The sequence below is a fragment of the Arvicola amphibius genome, chromosome 11 (genome assembly GCF_903992535.2).
Source record: "Arvicola amphibius chromosome 11, mArvAmp1.2, whole genome shotgun sequence".
In the NCBI taxonomy this organism is placed as follows: domain Eukaryota; kingdom Metazoa; phylum Chordata; class Mammalia; order Rodentia; family Cricetidae; genus Arvicola; species Arvicola amphibius.
The window spans coordinates 54,752,607-54,770,481 of record NC_052057.2 but is presented as its reverse complement, the minus strand read 5'-3'; the positions used below and the strand labels follow the sequence as shown (position 1 = coordinate 54,770,481).

At 40.1% G+C, this 17,875-nt stretch overlaps 1 protein-coding gene across 1 annotated transcript in view; it reads right to left on the bottom strand.

Annotated features, from left to right (window-relative positions):
- Hps3 (HPS3 biogenesis of lysosomal organelles complex 2 subunit 1) overlaps nucleotides 1-17,875 on the bottom strand; it is an 89,521-nt gene that overhangs the window by 8,481 nt on the left and 63,165 nt on the right. The window contains 1 exon segment of the mRNA XM_038346931.1: nucleotides 16,326-16,433. Coding sequence (XP_038202859.1) covers nucleotides 16,326-16,433 — 108 coding nt within the window.

Below are 17,875 nucleotides of genomic sequence, written 5' to 3'. Positions count from 1 at the left end.
AAACATACCAACCCACTGGTGGTGGAGAAAGAGCCATAATTTGGAAATGCTGTCAGGTGATTCTAAACCTCCAATCTCCTAAATGGGAGCCAAAGAAAGCCTTTAGGAGTACTGATGGTCATTTTTTTTTAATTAATGGCTGAGATTACCTGATCTATGGATAATTGAGAAAGAAGCATCACTAGGGAAAAAATTTAGAAAAGTTTAATCAGTATATTTCCCATCTTTAAAAACAAAAATTCCAGGAAAAGGAAAATTGGGGACATTGTGAAAAGAGCAAATCTATGAAGCACAGGTACAGATGAGAGAAAAAGGATCACATATTAATGGCATGGAATAGATTTTTAATAAAGTAACAGAAAACTCCCCAAACTAAGGAAAGACACAACAATACAGATATAAGAAGCACCCAGAACACCGAAAAGGACCAGAGAAGAAATTCCCCATGGAACATCAAATTAAAACACGAAATGTACAAAACAAAGAAGATAAAAGAGGAGATCAAGTGCAGTTGAGTTCCATCTGGATGGGTGAGTGTGTGCAACCCTGGGGCGACCTGCCCTGGAAGAGAGCACAGCCCCCTCCCCCAGCTCCTGGTTCAGGGGTATCTTTAGTATTCATGTCCCTGTCTCTCTCAAGCCTTCCCTAGTGTATTCAAGTGTCCTGCTCCTGTACTAAGGCCATCCACCCAAAGGGGTGAGAGGCTGACCTCGAGGCAGGTCTGAGGATTCCTGCAAGGGAGTGCAGGCTCCTTCAGATTGTGCTGCAAGGAATAGCTCATGCTCCAGCGCTGAGGAGATCCAACCAGATTCATTCACAGCAAAGATTGGTCTAACACTAAGTCCCTCCTGGCTCCATTTGAAGGAAGAGATGGGCAGGCGCCAATGCAAGAACTCCTCAAACAACATGAAAGGCAACATGACATCACCACAATCCAGACATCCCGAAACAAGAATTGAACAACCTACTTCAGAAGAAATAGAAGAAATCGACCCTAAACAGTACTTTATGAAAATAATAGAGGACTTTAAACAGGAGGTAAAAAACTGCCATAAAGAAATGGAGATGACAAACAAAAAGTTAGACGAAATATATAAATCTCTCAAAGATACTCAAGAAAAACAAGAAAAAGCAATCAAACAGGTAAGGGAAACAGTACGAGACCTGAAAAATGAAATGGAAGTAATGAAGAAAACACAACCTGAGGGAAGACTGGAAATGGAAACTCTGAGTAAACGAACAGAAACTTCAGAGACAAGTATTTCCAACCGAATACAAGAGATGGAAGAAAGAATCTCGGACTCTGAAGATACTATAGAGTAAATAAATTCACAGATTAAAGAACAAAACAAATCCAACAAATTCTTAATATAAAACATCCAGCAAATCAGGGACACCATGAAAAGACCAAATCTAAGAATAATTGGGGTAGAAGAAGGAGAAGAATTGCAATTCAAAGGCCCAGAAAACATATTCAACAAAATTATAGAAGAAAACTTCCCCAACCTAAAGAAAGATATTCCTATGAAGGTACAAGAAGCCTACAGAACACCAAATAGACTGGATCAAAAGAAAGCATCCCCATGCCATATAATAATCAAAACACAAAACATACAGAATAAAGAACAGATATTAAGAGTTGCAAAAGAAAAAGGTCAAGTAACATATAAAGGGAAACCTACCAGAATTACACCTGACTTCTCACTGGAAACCATGAAAGCCAGAAGGTCTTGGATAGAGGTGGTACAGACACTAAGGGAACATGGATGCAAGCCCAGACTACTATACCCAGCAAAGCTTAAATTCACCATTGATAAAGAAAACAAGATATTCCAGGACAAAAACAAATTTAAACAATACGTAGCCACAAATCCAGACTTGCAGAAAGTAATGGAAGGAAAATCATAGACCAATAACTCAGACATCTAGTGACCCTTCACCAGCACAACTCGAAGAAGGGAAACACACAAACTCTACTACAAAAAAAAATTTACTGAAGTTAACAACCACTGGTCATTAATATCAATGAATATCAATGGACTCAATCACCTATAAAAAGATACAGGCTAAGAGATTGGATATGAAAACAAGATCCAACATTCTGCTGTTTATAAGAAACACACCTCAACCACAAAGACAGATACCAACTCAGAGTAAAGGGTTGGGGAAAGGCTTATCAAGCAAATGGACCTAAGAAACAAGCAGGTTTGGCCATACTAATTGCTAACAAAGTTGACTTCAAAATAATATCAATCAGAAGAGATGGAAAGGGACATTTTATACTCATAACAGGAAAAATCCATCAGAATGAAGTCTCAATCCTAAATATCTATGCCCCTAACATAAAAGCACCCACTTACGTAAAAGAAACATTACTAGAACACAAGGCAGCAATCAAACCACACACATTAATAGTAGGAGACTTCAACACTCCTTTCTCACCAATGGACAGGTCAATCAGACAGAAAACTAACGGAAATTAAAAGACTTAATGCAGGTAATGAACCAAATGGACTTAACAGACATCTATAGAACATTCCACCCAAATAGGAAAGAATATACCTTCTTCTCTGCGGCTCAAGGAACCTTTTCGAAAATTGACCATATACTCGGTAACAAAGAAAACTTCCACAGTTACAAAAAAATTTTAGCAAACACCTGTCTTATCGGATCACCATGGAATAAAGTTAGAATTTAACAATAATTCTACCACCAGAAAGCCTACAAACTAATGGAAACTGAACAGTCAACTACTGAACCACACCTGGGTCAAGGAAGAAATAAAGAAAGAAATTAAAGTCTTTCTTGTATTTAATGAAAACAAAGACACAACATACTCAAACTTATGGGACACTATGAAACCAGTGCTAAGAGGAAAGTTCATAGCACTAAGTGCCCACTTAAAGAAAACAAAGAAAGCACTCATTGCAGACTTAACAGCACACATAAAAGCTCTAGAAAAAAAGAAGCAGACTCACCTAGGAGGAATAGAAATAATCAAACTGAGGGCAGAAATCAACAAAATAGAAACATAGAAAACAATCCAAAGAATCAATGAAAGAAAAAGCTGGTTCTTGGAGAAAAATCAACAAGATTGACAAACCCCTAGCCAAACTAATCAAACGGCAGAGAGAGAACATGCAAATTAATAAGATCAGAAATGAAAAGGGGGACATAACCATAGACACAAAGAAAATTCAGAGAATCATTAGATCTTACTACAAAAGTCTGTATGCCACAAAATTGGAAAATGTAAAAGAAATGGACACTTTTTTAGATAAATACCATATACCAAAGTTGAACCAAGATCAGGTGAACAATCTAAATAAACCTGTTAGCCGCGAATAATTAGAGACTATTATCAAAAACCTCCCTACCAAAAAGAGCCCAGGACCAGATGGTTTCAATGCAGAATTCTACCAGAACTTCCAAGAAGACCTAATTCCTATACTCCTTAAGGTATTTCATAATATAGAAACAGAAGAGACACTGCCAAATTCCTTCTATGAAGCTACAGTTACCCTGATACCTAAACCACACAAAGACTCAACCAAGAAAAAGATTTACAGGCCAATCTCACTCATGAACATTAATGCAAAAATTCTCAATAAAATACTGGCAAACCGAATCCAAGAACATATTAGAAAAATTATCCACTACGATCAAGTAAGCTTCATGCCAGAGATGCAGGGCTGGTTCAACATATGAAAATCAATCAATGTAATCCACCATATAAATAAACTGAAGGAAAAAACCATATGATCATCTCATTAGATGCTGAAAAAGCATTTGACAAAATTCAACACCCCTTTATGATAAAGGTCTTGGAGAGATTAGGGATACAAGGGTCATTCCTAAATATAAAAAAAAACGCTATTTACAACAAGCTGACAGGTAACATCAAATTAAATGGAGAGAAACTCAAGGCCATCCCACTAAATTCAGGAACACATCAAGGCTGTCCACTCTCTCCTTATCTCTTCAATATAGTGCTTGAAGTTCTAGCAATAGCAATAAGACAACATAAGGGGATCAAGGGGATTCGATTTGGAAAGGAAGAAGTGAAACTTTCATTATTTGCAGATGATATGATAGTGTACATAAGCGACCCCAAAAACTCCACCAAAGAACTCCTACAGCTGATAAACTCCTTCAGTAACGTGGCAGGATACAAAATCAACTCCAAAAAATCAGTTGCCCTCCTATACACAAAGGATAAGGAAGCAGAGAGGGAAATCAGAGAAGTATCACCTTTCACGATAGCCACAAATAGCATAAAATATCTTGGGGTAACTCTAACCAAGGAAATGAAGGATTTATTTGACAAGAACTTTAAGTCTTTGAAGAAAGAAATTGAAGAGGATACCAGAAAATGGAAGGATCTCCCTTGCTCTTGGATTGGGAGGATCAACATAGTAAAAATGGCCATTCTACCAAAAGCAATCTATAGATTCAATGCAATCCCCATCAAGGTCCCAACAAAATTCTTCACAGAGATTGAGAGGACAATAATCAACTTTATATGGAAAAACAAGAAACCCAGGATAGCCAAAACAATCTTATACAATAAAGGACCTTCTGGAGGCATTACCATCCCTGACTTCAAACTCTATTACAGAGCTACAGTATTGAAAACAGCTTGGTATTGGCATAAAAACAGAGATGTCGACCAAAGAAATCGAATAGAAGACCCGGATCTTAACCCACAAACCTATGAACACCTGATTTTTGATAAAGGAGCTAAAAATACACAGTGGAAGAAAGAGAGCATCTTCAACAAATGGTGCTGGCATAACTGGATATCAACCTGTAGAAGAATGAAAGTAGATGCATATCTATCACCATACATAAAACACAAGTCCACATGGATTAAAGACCTCAATATTAATCTGAACACACTTAGCCTGATAGAGGAGAAAGTGGGAAGCACTCTACAGCATATGGGCACAGAAGACCGTTTCCTACATATAACCCCAGCAGCACAGACATTAAGGGCAACATTGAATAAATGGGACCTCCTGAAGCTGAGCAGCTTCTGTAAAGCAAAGGACACTGTCACTAAGATACAAAGGCAAAAGGGAAAAGATCGATCTTCACCAACCCTGCAATTGACAAAGGTATGATTTCTAAAATATATAAGGAACACAAGAGACTAGACTTCAAAATGCTAATTAACCCAATTAAAAACTGGGTCTCTGAACTGAACAGAGAATTCGCAACAGAAGAAGTTCGAATGGCCAAAAGACACTTAAGGTCATGCTCAACCTCCTTAGCTATCAGGGAAATGCAAATCAAAACAACTTTGAGATATCATCTTACACCTGTCAGACTGGCTAAAATCCAAAACACCAATGATAACCTTTGCTGGAGAGGTTGTGGGGGGTAAGGGGTACTCTCATCCACTGCTGGTGGGAATGCACACTTGTGCAACCACTTTGGAAAGCAGTGTGGCAGTTTCTCTGGAAATCCGGGATCAACCTACCTCAGGACCCAGCAATTCCACTCTTGGGAATCTACCCAAGAGATGCCCAATCATACTACAAAAGCATTTGTTCAACTATGTTCATAGCAGCATTATTTGTAATAGGCTGAACCTGGAAACAACCTAGATGCTCTTCAGTGGAAGAATGGATGAGGAAACTGTGGAATATATACATATTAGAATACCACTCAGCGATTAAAAACAATGACATCTTTAATTTTGAATGCAAATGGACGGAAATAGAAAACACCATTCTGAGTGAGGTAACCCAGACCCCAAAAGATGAATATGGTATGTACTCACTCATAATCGGTTTCTAGCTATAAATAAAGGACATCGAGCCTATAATTCGTGATCCTTGAGATTATAAGAAGGTGAATCCAAAGATAAACATATAGTTATCCTCCTGGATATTGGAAGTAGACAACATTGCCGGGCAAAAATTGGGAACTTGGGGGTGGGGTGGGATGGGGGCAAGGGGAGATGGGGAGAGAAAAGCTTGAAGGGGAAGATGGGGATAGCTCAGGGGAATGGGATGCTTGGGATATAGGAAGGGTGGATATGGGAGCAGGGAAGCATATATCCTAATTAAGGGAGCCATCTTAGGGTTGTTAAGAGACTTGACTCTAGAGGGCTTCCCAGGTATCCAGGGAGATGCCCTCAGCTAGTTCCATGGGCAGCTTAGGAGAGGGAGTAGGAAAAAGCCAGATCCTATAGCCATACTGATGAATATCTTGCATATCACCATAGAACTTTCACCTGGCAATGCATAGATAAGAGACAGAGCCCCACATTGGTGCACCGGACTGAGATCCCAAGGTCCTGATAAGGAGCAGAAGGAGGGAGAACACGAGAAAGAAAGTCAGGACCGTGAGGGAACCTTCATCTGGCGATGGATTGAGATAGAGACAGAGTCACACATTGGTGCACCGGACTGAGCTCCCAAAGCCCAAATGAGGAGCAGAAGGAGGAAGAACATGAGCAAGGAAGTCTGGACTGCGAGGGGTGTTCCCATCCACTGAGATTGTGGGGCTGATCTATTCAGAGCTTACCAAGGCCAGCTGGACTGGGACTGAAAAAGCATGGGATAAAGTGGGACTCCCTGAACATGGCGGACAATGAGGGCTGCTGAGAAGCCAAGGACAATGACACTGGATTTGGATCCTACTATGTATACTGGCTTTGGGAGGGGCCTAGCCTGTTGGATGCTCACCTTCCTGGACCTGGATGGAGGGGGGAGGAACTTGGACTTCCCACAGGGCAGGGAACCATTACTGCTCTTTGGACAGGAGTGGGAGGGGGAGTGGAGGGGGGAGGGGGGTAAATAAGAGGCGGGGAGGAGGTGGAAATTTTTAATTAAAAAAATAAAGAAAGAAAGAAAGAAGATACAAGAGAAAAAGCCAGAAGAGTGCAATGCACTCCAAAAGATCACAATTGCCAACCCAGACTACTGGTAACACCCAGAAAAACTCTCTGCCATAATTAAAAGAGAAAGATCAGTTTTCATGCTATAAATATTTGAAAAGAATTATTGTCTACCAAGCTATCCCCTTAGAGAATACTAGAAACAATACTTTGTCCTGAAGAGTGTAAGTAAATTCAAGATGCCACATAAAAAAAACAAATGAAGTCATAACTACAGAAACACCAAATAGGACAAATAACACAGAGGAAAAAAATAGAACAAAATGATAGCAACGAAGAAACTCTTTTCAATACTAAGTATTGGCTTTAATTTCTCAGTCAGAAGAGAAAGATTAATTGAATGAAATTAATTGAACAGAAAAAATCCATCTTTTGTTGCCTACAGAGATTTTAAATGATCACTGAATTATACCTTTGAGTGTGATCATAAATGTACTTTGAAGTTTTATCAGTAGAAATTTCACAGCATAGTACAATTACAATGTTTAACGACATCACTGCTCTGTGTGTTTTGGAAAACAAGGCCCAAAGCTACCTACCACATTTGTACAACTCATTCTTACACAGTATCTATAAAATGAACAAATGAGAACCTAACATGGGAGTTTCAGTGTCACACAGAATCTAAAAATAAGAGACAGTGAAAGAATCTTCTTTGGTGATAGATTGTTGTGGTTAACTAACAAATTAATGAGGCAGAACTTGTACTCATGATCCTTCTGCCTCATCTTCCTCAGTGCCAAATTACAGACATGGGACTGCCTCTCTCTTCCTGTCCCTTCCCAGATTGCACCCAGAACCCCCCCCCCCCCCCCCCCCCCCTCATCTTCCCGTCTTTGGGGCCACAAAATCCCACAGCTCAGCCTGCTTGGGAGCAGGGGACCTGGAATTGAGTGCACCCAGGCCGGTGGGAGGTCCCCTGTTTCAATAGCCCACCTGAAGCAAGGTAGGCCCATTGTCAGTGAGCCACTTGGCCAGCAAGGAGACCTGTCTACCAGAAGATCCATCATTCATTGGGGTGAGTGAATTGAATTCATTGGGGTGAATTGAACTTCTAAAAGAAGACCCAAAGGGGATTATTCAGAGGAACAAATGGGCAGGCGCCAATGCAAGAATTCCTCCAACAATTTGAAAAACAACATGAAAGCACCAGAACCCAGCGAACTTATAACAGGAGGACTTGAACACACTAATCAGGAAGAAGTAGAAAAAATTGACTTTATGAAAGTAATAGAGTCCCTTAAACAGGAGGTGAAAAACTCCCTTAAGGAAATGGACGAGAAGAATAACAAAAAGTTTGAAGAATTGAGTAAATCCGTAAATGATATCCTAGGAAACCAAGAAAAAACAATCAAACAGATAATGGAAACAGTGCAAGACTTGAAAACTGAAATGGAGGCAAGGAAGAAAACACAACCCGAGGGCCAGCTGGATATGGAAAATCTATGTAAACGAACAGAGACTACAGAAACAAGCATAACCAACAGAATACAAGAGATAGAAGAAAGAATCTCAGATTCTGAAGATACCATAGAGAAAATAAACGCACTGATCAAAGAAAACAGCAAATCCAACAAATTCTCATCACAAAACATTCAGGAAATCTGGGACACAATAAAAAGACCAAACCTAAGAATAAGAGGCATAAAAGAAGGAGAAGAATTACAGTTCAATGGTCCAGAAAATATATTTAATAAAATTATAGAAGAAAACTTCCCAAACCTAAAGAAAGATATTCCTATTAAGGTCCAAGAAGCTTACAGAACACCGAATAGACTGGATCAAAAAAAAAACATCCCGAGGTCTGAGCATTCCTGCGGAGGGAGTGCTGGCTCCTTCAGATTGTCCTGTCAGGTTCGCTGTGTGATATTCCATCCCGTCCTGCCCCCACCTTGGCCCTTTTGTCCAGGCAGCTTCCCTGGGCTGCCTGGAAACCCTGATCCTGTGCCCTGGAATTCCATCTGGACTGGTGAGTGAATGCAGACCCTGGGGCAACCTGCCCTGGAAGAGAGAACAGATCACCTCCCCCCAGCTCCCACTGCAGGCTTGTCATTGTATCTCATGACCCTGCCTTTCCCAAGCCTTCCCTAGTGTTTTCAGGTGTCCTGCTCCTGGACTAAGGCCATCCACCCAAAGGGGTCAGACTCTGGCCTCCAGACAGGTCTGAGGATTCCTGCGGAGGGGTGCGGGCTCCTTCAGATTGTGCTGTCAGTGTTTTCAGGTGTCCTGCTCCTGTACTAAGGCCATCCACCCAAAGGGGTCAGACTCTGGCCTCCAGGCAGGTCTGAGGATTCCTGCAAGGGAGTGTGAGCTTCTTCAGATTGTGACACAAGGAATAGGTCCTCCTCTGGCACTGGGGAGATCCAACCAGATTCAGTCACAGCAAAGATTGGTCTAGGACACCAAGCGCCTCCCAGCTCTATTTGAAGGAAGAGATGGGCAGGCGCCAATGCAGGAACTCCTCCAAAAACATGAAAGGCAACATGACATCACCAGAATCCAGACATACCGAAACAACAAGAATTGGACACCCTACCCCAGAAGATATAGAAGAAACCGACCTTAAATAGTACTTTATGTAAATAATAGAGAACCTTAAACAGGAGGTAAAAAACTGCTATAAAGAAATGGAGATGACAAACAAAAAAGTAGACGAAATAAATAAATCTCTCAAAGATACCCAAGAAAAACAAGAAAAACAAGAAAAAGCAAGCAAACAGGTAAGGGAAACAGTATAAGACCTGATAAATGAAATGGAGGTATTGAAGAAAACACAATCTGAGAGAAGACTGGAAATGGAAACTCTGAGTAAACGAACAGAAACTTCAGAGAAAAGTATTTCCAACCGAATACAAGAGATGGAAGAAAGAATCTCGGACTCTGAAGATACTATAGAGGAAATAAATTCACAGATTAAAGAACTAAACAAATCTAACAAATTCTTAACTCAAAACATCCAGGAAATCAGGGACACCATGAAAAGACCAAACCTAAGAATAATTGGGGTAGAAGAAGGAGAAGAATTACAACGCAAAGGCCCAGAAAACATATTCAACAAAATCATAGAAGAAAACTTCCCCAACCTAAAGAAGGATGTTCCTATGAAGGTACAAGAAGCCTACAGAACACCAAATAGACTGGATCAAAAGAAAGCATCCCCACGCCATATAATAATCAAAACATGAATAAAGAACAGATATTAAGAACTGCAAAGGAAAAAGGTCAAGTAACATATAAAGGGAAAGCTATCAGAATTACACCTGATTTCTCAATGGAAACCATGAAAGCCAGAAGAGCTTGGATAGATGTGCTACAGACACTAAGGGAGCATGGATGCAAGCCTAGACTAATATACCAGCAAAGCTTGCATTCACCATTGATGGAGAAAACAAGATATTCCAGGACAAAAACAGATTTAAACAATACGTAGCCACAAATCCAGACTTGCAGAAAGTAATAGAAGGAAAATCTCAAACCAAGGAGTCCAACAATGCCCACAATAACTCAGGTATCTAGCAACCCTTCACCAGCACAACTAGAAGAAGGGAAACACACAAACTCTACTACAAAAAAATGACCGGAGTTAACATCCACTGGTCATTAATATCACTTAATATCAATGGACTCAATTCACCTATAAAAAGGCACAGGCTAAGAGATTGGATATGAAAACAGGATCCAGCATTCTGCTGTTTACAAGAAACACACCTCAACCACAAAGACAGACATCTACTCAGAGTAAAGGGTTGGGAAAAGGTTTATCAAGCAAATGGACCTAAGAAACAAGCCGGTGTGGCCATACTAATTTCTAACAAAGTTCACTTCAAACTAAAATCAATCAGAAGAGATGGAAAGGGACACTTTATACTCATAACAGGAAAAATCCATCAGAATGAAGTCTCAATCCTGAATATCTATGCCCCTAATATAAAAGCTCCCACTTATTTAAAAGAAACATTACTAGAACTCAAGGCAGCCACCAAACCAAACACACTGATAGTGGGAGACTTCAATACTCCTCTTTCACCAACGGACAGGTCAATTCGACAGAAACCTAACAGAGAATTGAGAGACTTAATAGAGGTAATGAACCAAATGGACTTAACAGACATCTATAGAACATTCCACCCAAATAGGAAAGAATATACCTTCTTCTCTGTGGCTCATGGAACCTTTTCGAAAACTGACCATATACTTGGTAACAAAGCAAACTTCCACAGTTACAAAAACATAATAGTAACCACCTGCATCTTATCGGATCACCATGGATTAAAATTAGAAATCAACAACAATGCTACCCCCAGAAAGCCCACAAACTCATGGAAACTGAACAGTCAACTACTGAACCACACCTGGGTCAAGGAAGAAATAAAGAAAGAAAGTAAAGTCTTTCTTGAATTTAATGAAAACCAAGACACAACATACTCAAACCTATGGGACACGATGAAAGCAGTGCTAAGAGGAAAGCTCATAGCACTAAGTACCCACTTAAAGAAAATGGAGAAAGCACTTATCAGTGACTTAACAGCACAGCAGAAAGCTCTGAAAAATAAAAGAAGCAGACTTACCTAGGAGAAGTAGAAAACTGGAAATAATCAAACTGAGGGCAGAAATCAACAAAATAGAAACACAGAAAACAATCCAAACAATCAATGAAACAAAAAGCTGGTTCTTGGAGAAAATCAACAAGATTGACAAACCCTTAGCTAAACTAATCAAACGGCAAAGGTAGAACACGCAAATTAATAAGATCAGAAATGAAAAGGGGGACATAACCACAGACACAGAGGAAATTCAGAGAATCATTAGATCTTACTACAAAAGCCTGTATGCCACAAAATTGGAAAATGTAAAAGAAATGGACAGTTTTTTAGATAAATACCATATACCAAAGTTAAACCAGGACCAGGTAAATGCTCTAAATAGTCCTGTTGGTCACGAAGATTGGAAACTGTTAACAGAAACCTCCCTACCAAAAAGAGCCCAGGACCAGATGGTTTCAATGCGGAATTCTACCAGAACTTCCAAGAAGACCTAATTCCTATACTCCTTAAGGTATTTCATAATATAGAAACTGAAGAGCGTTGCCAAATTCCTTCTATGAAGCTACAGTTACCCTGATACCTAAACCACACAATGACTCAACCAAGAAAGAGAATTACAGGCCAATCTCACTCATGAACATTGACGCAAAAATTCTCAATAAAATACTGGCAAACCGAATCCAAGAACATATTAGAAAAATTATCCACTACGATCAAGTAGTATTCATGCCAGAGATGCAGGGCTGGTTCAACATACGAAAATCTATCAATGTAATCAATCATATAAATAAACTGAAGATTAAAAAATATATGATCATCTCATTAGATGCAGAAAAAGCATTTGACAAAATTCAACACCCCTTTATGATAAAGGTCTTGGAGAGATTAGGGATACAAGGGTCATTCCTAAATATAATAAAAGCTATTTACAGCAAGCTGACAGCTAACATCAAATTAAACAGAGAGAAATTCAAGGCTATCCCACTAAATTCAGGAACACGACAAGGCTGTCCACTTTCTCCTTATCTCTTCAATATAGTACTTGAAGTTCTAGCAATAGCAATAAGACAATATAAGGGGATCAAGGGGATTCGATTTGGAAAGGAAGAAGTGAAACTTTCGTTATTTGCAGATGATATGATAGTGTACATAAGCGACCCCAAAAACTCCACCAAAGAACTCCTACAGCTGATAAACTCCTTCAGTAACGTGGCAGGATACAAAATCAACTCCAAAAAATCAGTTGCCCTCCTATACACAAAGGATAAGGAAGCAGAGAGGGAAATCAGAGAAGCATCACCTTTCACGATAGCCACAAATAGCATAAAATATCTTGGGGTAACTCTAACCAAGGAAGTGAAGGATTTATTTGACAAGAACTTTAAGTCTTTGAAGAAAGAAATTGAAGAGGATACCAGAAAATGGAAGGATCTCCCTTGCTCTTGGATTGGGAGGATCAACATAGTAAAAATGGCCATTCTACCAAAAGCAATCTATAGATTCAATGCAATCCCCATCAAGGTCCCAACAAAATTCTTCACAGAGATTGAGAGGACAATAATCAACTTTATATGGAAAAACAAGAAACCCAGGATAGCCAAAACAATCTTATACAATAAAGGACCTTCTGGAGGCATTACCATCCCTGACTTCAAACTCTATTACAGAGCTACAGTATTGAAAACAGCTTGGCATTGGCATAAAAACAAAGATGTTGACCAAAGAAATCGAATAGAAGACCCGGATCTTAACCCACAAACCTACGAACACCTGATTTTTGATAAAGGAGCTAAAAATACACAGTGGAAGAAAGAAAGTATCTTCAACAAATGGTGCTGGCATAACTGGATGTCAACCTGTGGAAGAATGAAAGTAGATCCATATCTATCACCATGCACAAAACTCAAGTCCAAATGGATTAAAGACCTCAATATTAATCTGAACACACTGAACCTGTTTAGAGGAGAAAGTGGGAAGCACTCTACAACATTTGGGCACAGGAGACCGCTTCCTACATATAGCCCCAGCAGCACAGACATTAAGGGCAACATTTAATAAATGGGACCTCCTGAAGCTGAGCAGCTTCTGTAAAGCAAAGGACACTGTCACTAAGACAAAAAGGCAGCCTACTGACTGGGAAAAGATCTTCACCAACCCTGCAAGAGACAAAGGTCTGATCTCCAAAATATATAAGGAACTCAAGAGACTAGACTTTAAAATGCTAATTAACCCAATTAAAATATGGGGCACTGAGCTGAACAGGGAATTCTCAACAGAAGAAGTTCGAATGGCCAAAAGACACTTAAGGTCATGCTCAACCTCCTTAGCAATCAGGGAAATGCAAATCAAAACAATGTTGAGATATCATCTTACACCTGTCAGAATGGCTAAAATCCAAAACACCAATAATAGCCTTTGCTGGAGAGGATATGGAGTAAGGGGTACACTCATCCATTGCTGGTGGGAATGCAAACTTGTGCAACCACTTTGGAAAGCAGTGTGGAGGTTTCTCAGGAAATTTGGGATCAACCTACCCCAGGACCCAGCAATTCCACTTTTGAGAATTTACCCAAGAGATGCCCAATCATATTACAAAAGCATTTGTTCAACTATGTTTATAGCAGCATTATTTGTAATAGCCAGAACCTGGAAACAACCTAGATACCCTTCAGTGGAAGAATGGATGAAGAAACTGTGGAATATATACATATTAGAGTAGTACTCGGCGGTAAAAAACAATGACATCTTGGATTTTGCATGCAAATGGATGGAAATAGAAAACACCATCCTGAGTGCGGTAACCCAGGCCCCAAAAGATGAACATGGGATGTACTCACTCATAATTGGTTTCTAGCCATAAATAAAGGACATCGAGCCTATAAGTCATAAAAAATCCTGGAGAAGCTATATAAGAAGGTGAACCCAAAGAAAAACATATAGTTATCCTCCTGGATACTGGAAGTAGACAAGATTGCCGGACAAAAAATGGGAACATGCGGGTGGGGTGGGATGGGGGGATGGGGAGAGAAAATTGTGAAGTGGAAGATGGGAAGAGCTTGGGGAAATAGGATGGTTGGGATATAGGAAGGGTGGATATGGAAACAAGGAATTATATATCTTAGTTAAGGGAGCCATTCTAGGATTGGCAGAGACTTGACTCTAGAGGGGTTCCCAGGTTTCCAGGAAGATGCCCCCAGCTAGGTCCTTGGGCAGCTGAGGAGAGGGTGCCAGAAATGTCCAGATCCTATTGCCATACTCATGAATATCTTGCATATCACCATAGAACCTTCACCTGGCATTAGATGGAGAAAATGACAGAGCCCCACATAGGAGCTCCGGACTGAGCTCCCAAGGTCCTGATGTGGAGCAAAAGGAGGGAGATCATGAGCAAGGAAGTCAGGACTGTCAGGAGTGCATTTACCCACTGAGACGGTGGGACACATCTAACGGGAGACCACCAAGTCAGTTGGAATGGGACTGATGGAACAGGGGACCAAACCGGACTCTCTGAATGTGGCCGACAGTGGAGGAGGACTGAGAAACCAAGGACAACGGCAATGAGCATGAACTCTACAGCATGGATGGGCTCACTGTGAGCCTTGTCAGTTTGGTTACTCACCTTCCTGGACTTAGGGGAAGCTGGGAGGACCTTGGACTTAACATAGTGAAGGGAACCCTGATGGCTCTTTGTCTTGGAGAGGGGTGGAGTGGGGATATGGGTGGGAGGGAGGGGAGGGTAGGGGGAGGAGGAGGGGAGGAGATGGAAATTTTTAATAAAAAACATATGAGAAAAAAATTTAAAAAAAAACTTACAACAACAAAAAAAAAATTACAGACATGGGCCACCATGTCCAACTCTGGTGATTTAACAGAAGGATGTAGGCCACACAGCCTAAAGTCTGAGCCTAACAATCTAGCCTCTTGACTTTCCTTCCCTAGCCATCCTTAACTCACCAGCTGGCTCTAAAATTAATAATAATCACATTGACACCAATTCCCAAAGTTTATATCGGAATTTTATATTCAAAAGCTTAAAGGTATCAAGCATAATGAAAATGCATAAAGGCCATTCATTGGGTATAAGGAAACATATGCAAGGCCTTCAGCAACTGGACATGAAGCCACAGAGAAGAGAGCTGTGCAGACAAGACAGGCTCACATAAGAGCTACTCGCATCCGTCAGATCAGGCCTCGGGAGTCATGGAGGGCACAAGTGGTCAATGCTCCTGATTTATCAAGAGTATCTGTGAATCTAGAGAATCCCTAATATGAAATATTGATTGCTATATGTAGCCAGCTAGAGTGAATAAACCAAAACAAAAGAAAGGCAAAAGTTATATTCAGTCCTTGGACCAATAAGCAATATTAAAAGATATACACATTTAGCCCAGCCTGACCTACCACAGCACATGCAGAAACAGTTACAGTCAGAATTCCTATACCATAAATTGTGTCCCACAATTCTTTAGAAAAATTCTCTTCTGGGGTGAGATAAACTGGCTATGTGGACATATTTTTCATAAGACTGATGGTAGTGGTAGCTTGGGTAAAAAGTCTAAATTGTGTTAGGCCACATTAAACAAAACTCATGCTTACAAAGCATCCCTATATTTATACACTTTTATTTCTCACGGGTGTTTTCAGATGTGGCCTAAAAATGAGGACAGTTGCACAGTGTCGAATCTTATCCATTTACCTACAGTGAGACCAGCCTCTCATCTCAGACGCCACATCTGTCTGTGATTCTAGGCAGAAGCCTATAGATTTTTGCCCCCAAAAGATATGTTCTAAATTACCAAGCCATTTGATATCACATTATATTTAAATTGTATAATATATTGCATATTTAAAAAGTAAAAGAGACATTCTTTTACCTGTAATTTCAAAAGGTCTTCTGTGTAATTTTTATCGGCTAAGGAATCAGATGATGTTAAGACATGAACCCATGGATAGACTAAGCCATAATGACTGCAGGCATTCATCTGAAAATTACAGAAATGCATCACAAGCCAAAAATAACAGGAAAACAAACAATTTCTTCATCAACTCATTAAAATCTTGTGCCACATCTCAGACTCAGTTACATACTCTCCTGGGGGAAAAAGACTGTTATGTATTTCCCTGGAAAAGGTTGCAGCCTCATTGCTTCCACACCAAATAATTTGCAATAACTATTTCCTAACATTTTGCAATTTAAAAATATTCCACAGAAGTGCTTTCTAGAAACAAAGAATAACACTGTTCATAAGACAAATATATTCACCTGGCATTAGTGGTACCCGCCTTTTATCCCAGCACTCAGGAGAGATAGGTGGATCTCTGTGAGTTTGAGCCCATAGAGTTTGAGGTCTACAGAGCTAATTCCAGGACAGCTAGGGCTGTTACACAGAGAATCCTGTCTCAAAAAACAACAACAGCAACAAACAAACAAACAAAAAAACACATATATTTAAAAAGAATTAAAGGTAACAGTGGAAATGAGTTTTATTTATATCGTTTTGGGGATTACAAAGCATCCCTGTAAGGCCTTAATATGATCCCATTGAGTATCCTTTGTCTAAGAAATGATACTAGTGACCTTTTCAGTCATTGCAGAGTAAGCATAGCAGTCATGACAACTGGGCTGAAAGAGGAAAACAGGGCAGGATGAGTAGCAACTGCTGCTACAACTGCCCAAAACACACCTAAAGCTGAGTGTGCCACTGACAAGAAACAGAAGCATAGTGCTACTGCCCCTTGCCTCAGGCCTTCCAAAATTCCTCAGAGAGCCCCCCCTTTACTCAGTCCTCCACTAGTAAGTACAGGTGAGGTAGTGTTCTGGGAAACATCCTTCACATACTGTGGCACTGCACGGTGGGAATAGAGGAGTACAGGAATATTCATTATTTTGAGCATGTGAAATTTGAGTAGGGTCCCTGTAGAGCCCTGGCTGGCCTGGAAATCCCTTTGTAGGCCAGGCTGGCCCGGACCTTATAAAATCCCTTTGTATACCAGGCTGGCCCGGACCTTATAGACATCCACTTTCCTCTGCCTCCTGAGTGATAGGATTAAAGGTGTGTGCCATGACACCTGGCTTCTAGGGGGTAGTCTTTAAATATTTATTTATTTATTTATTTATTTATTTATTTATTTATTTATGTGTGTGTGTGTGTGTGTGTGTGTGTGTGTGTGTGTGTTGTGTGTGCTATGGGTGTATGCTTGTGGGTGCACTGAAACGCAAGTAGAGATTTGAAAACAACTTTCAGGAGTCAGTTCTCTCCTTCTAGTGTGAATCCTAAAGACGGAGCTTAGCCCTTAGATGAAATTTGACAGAAAAGGCCTTTACTTGATAAGCCATCTTAGCAGTCCAAGGTGATGCTCTTTAGAATGGGAAAGTATGTAAAATGTGGGTAACTTCAGGTATATTCTAAGCATTAAACACAAG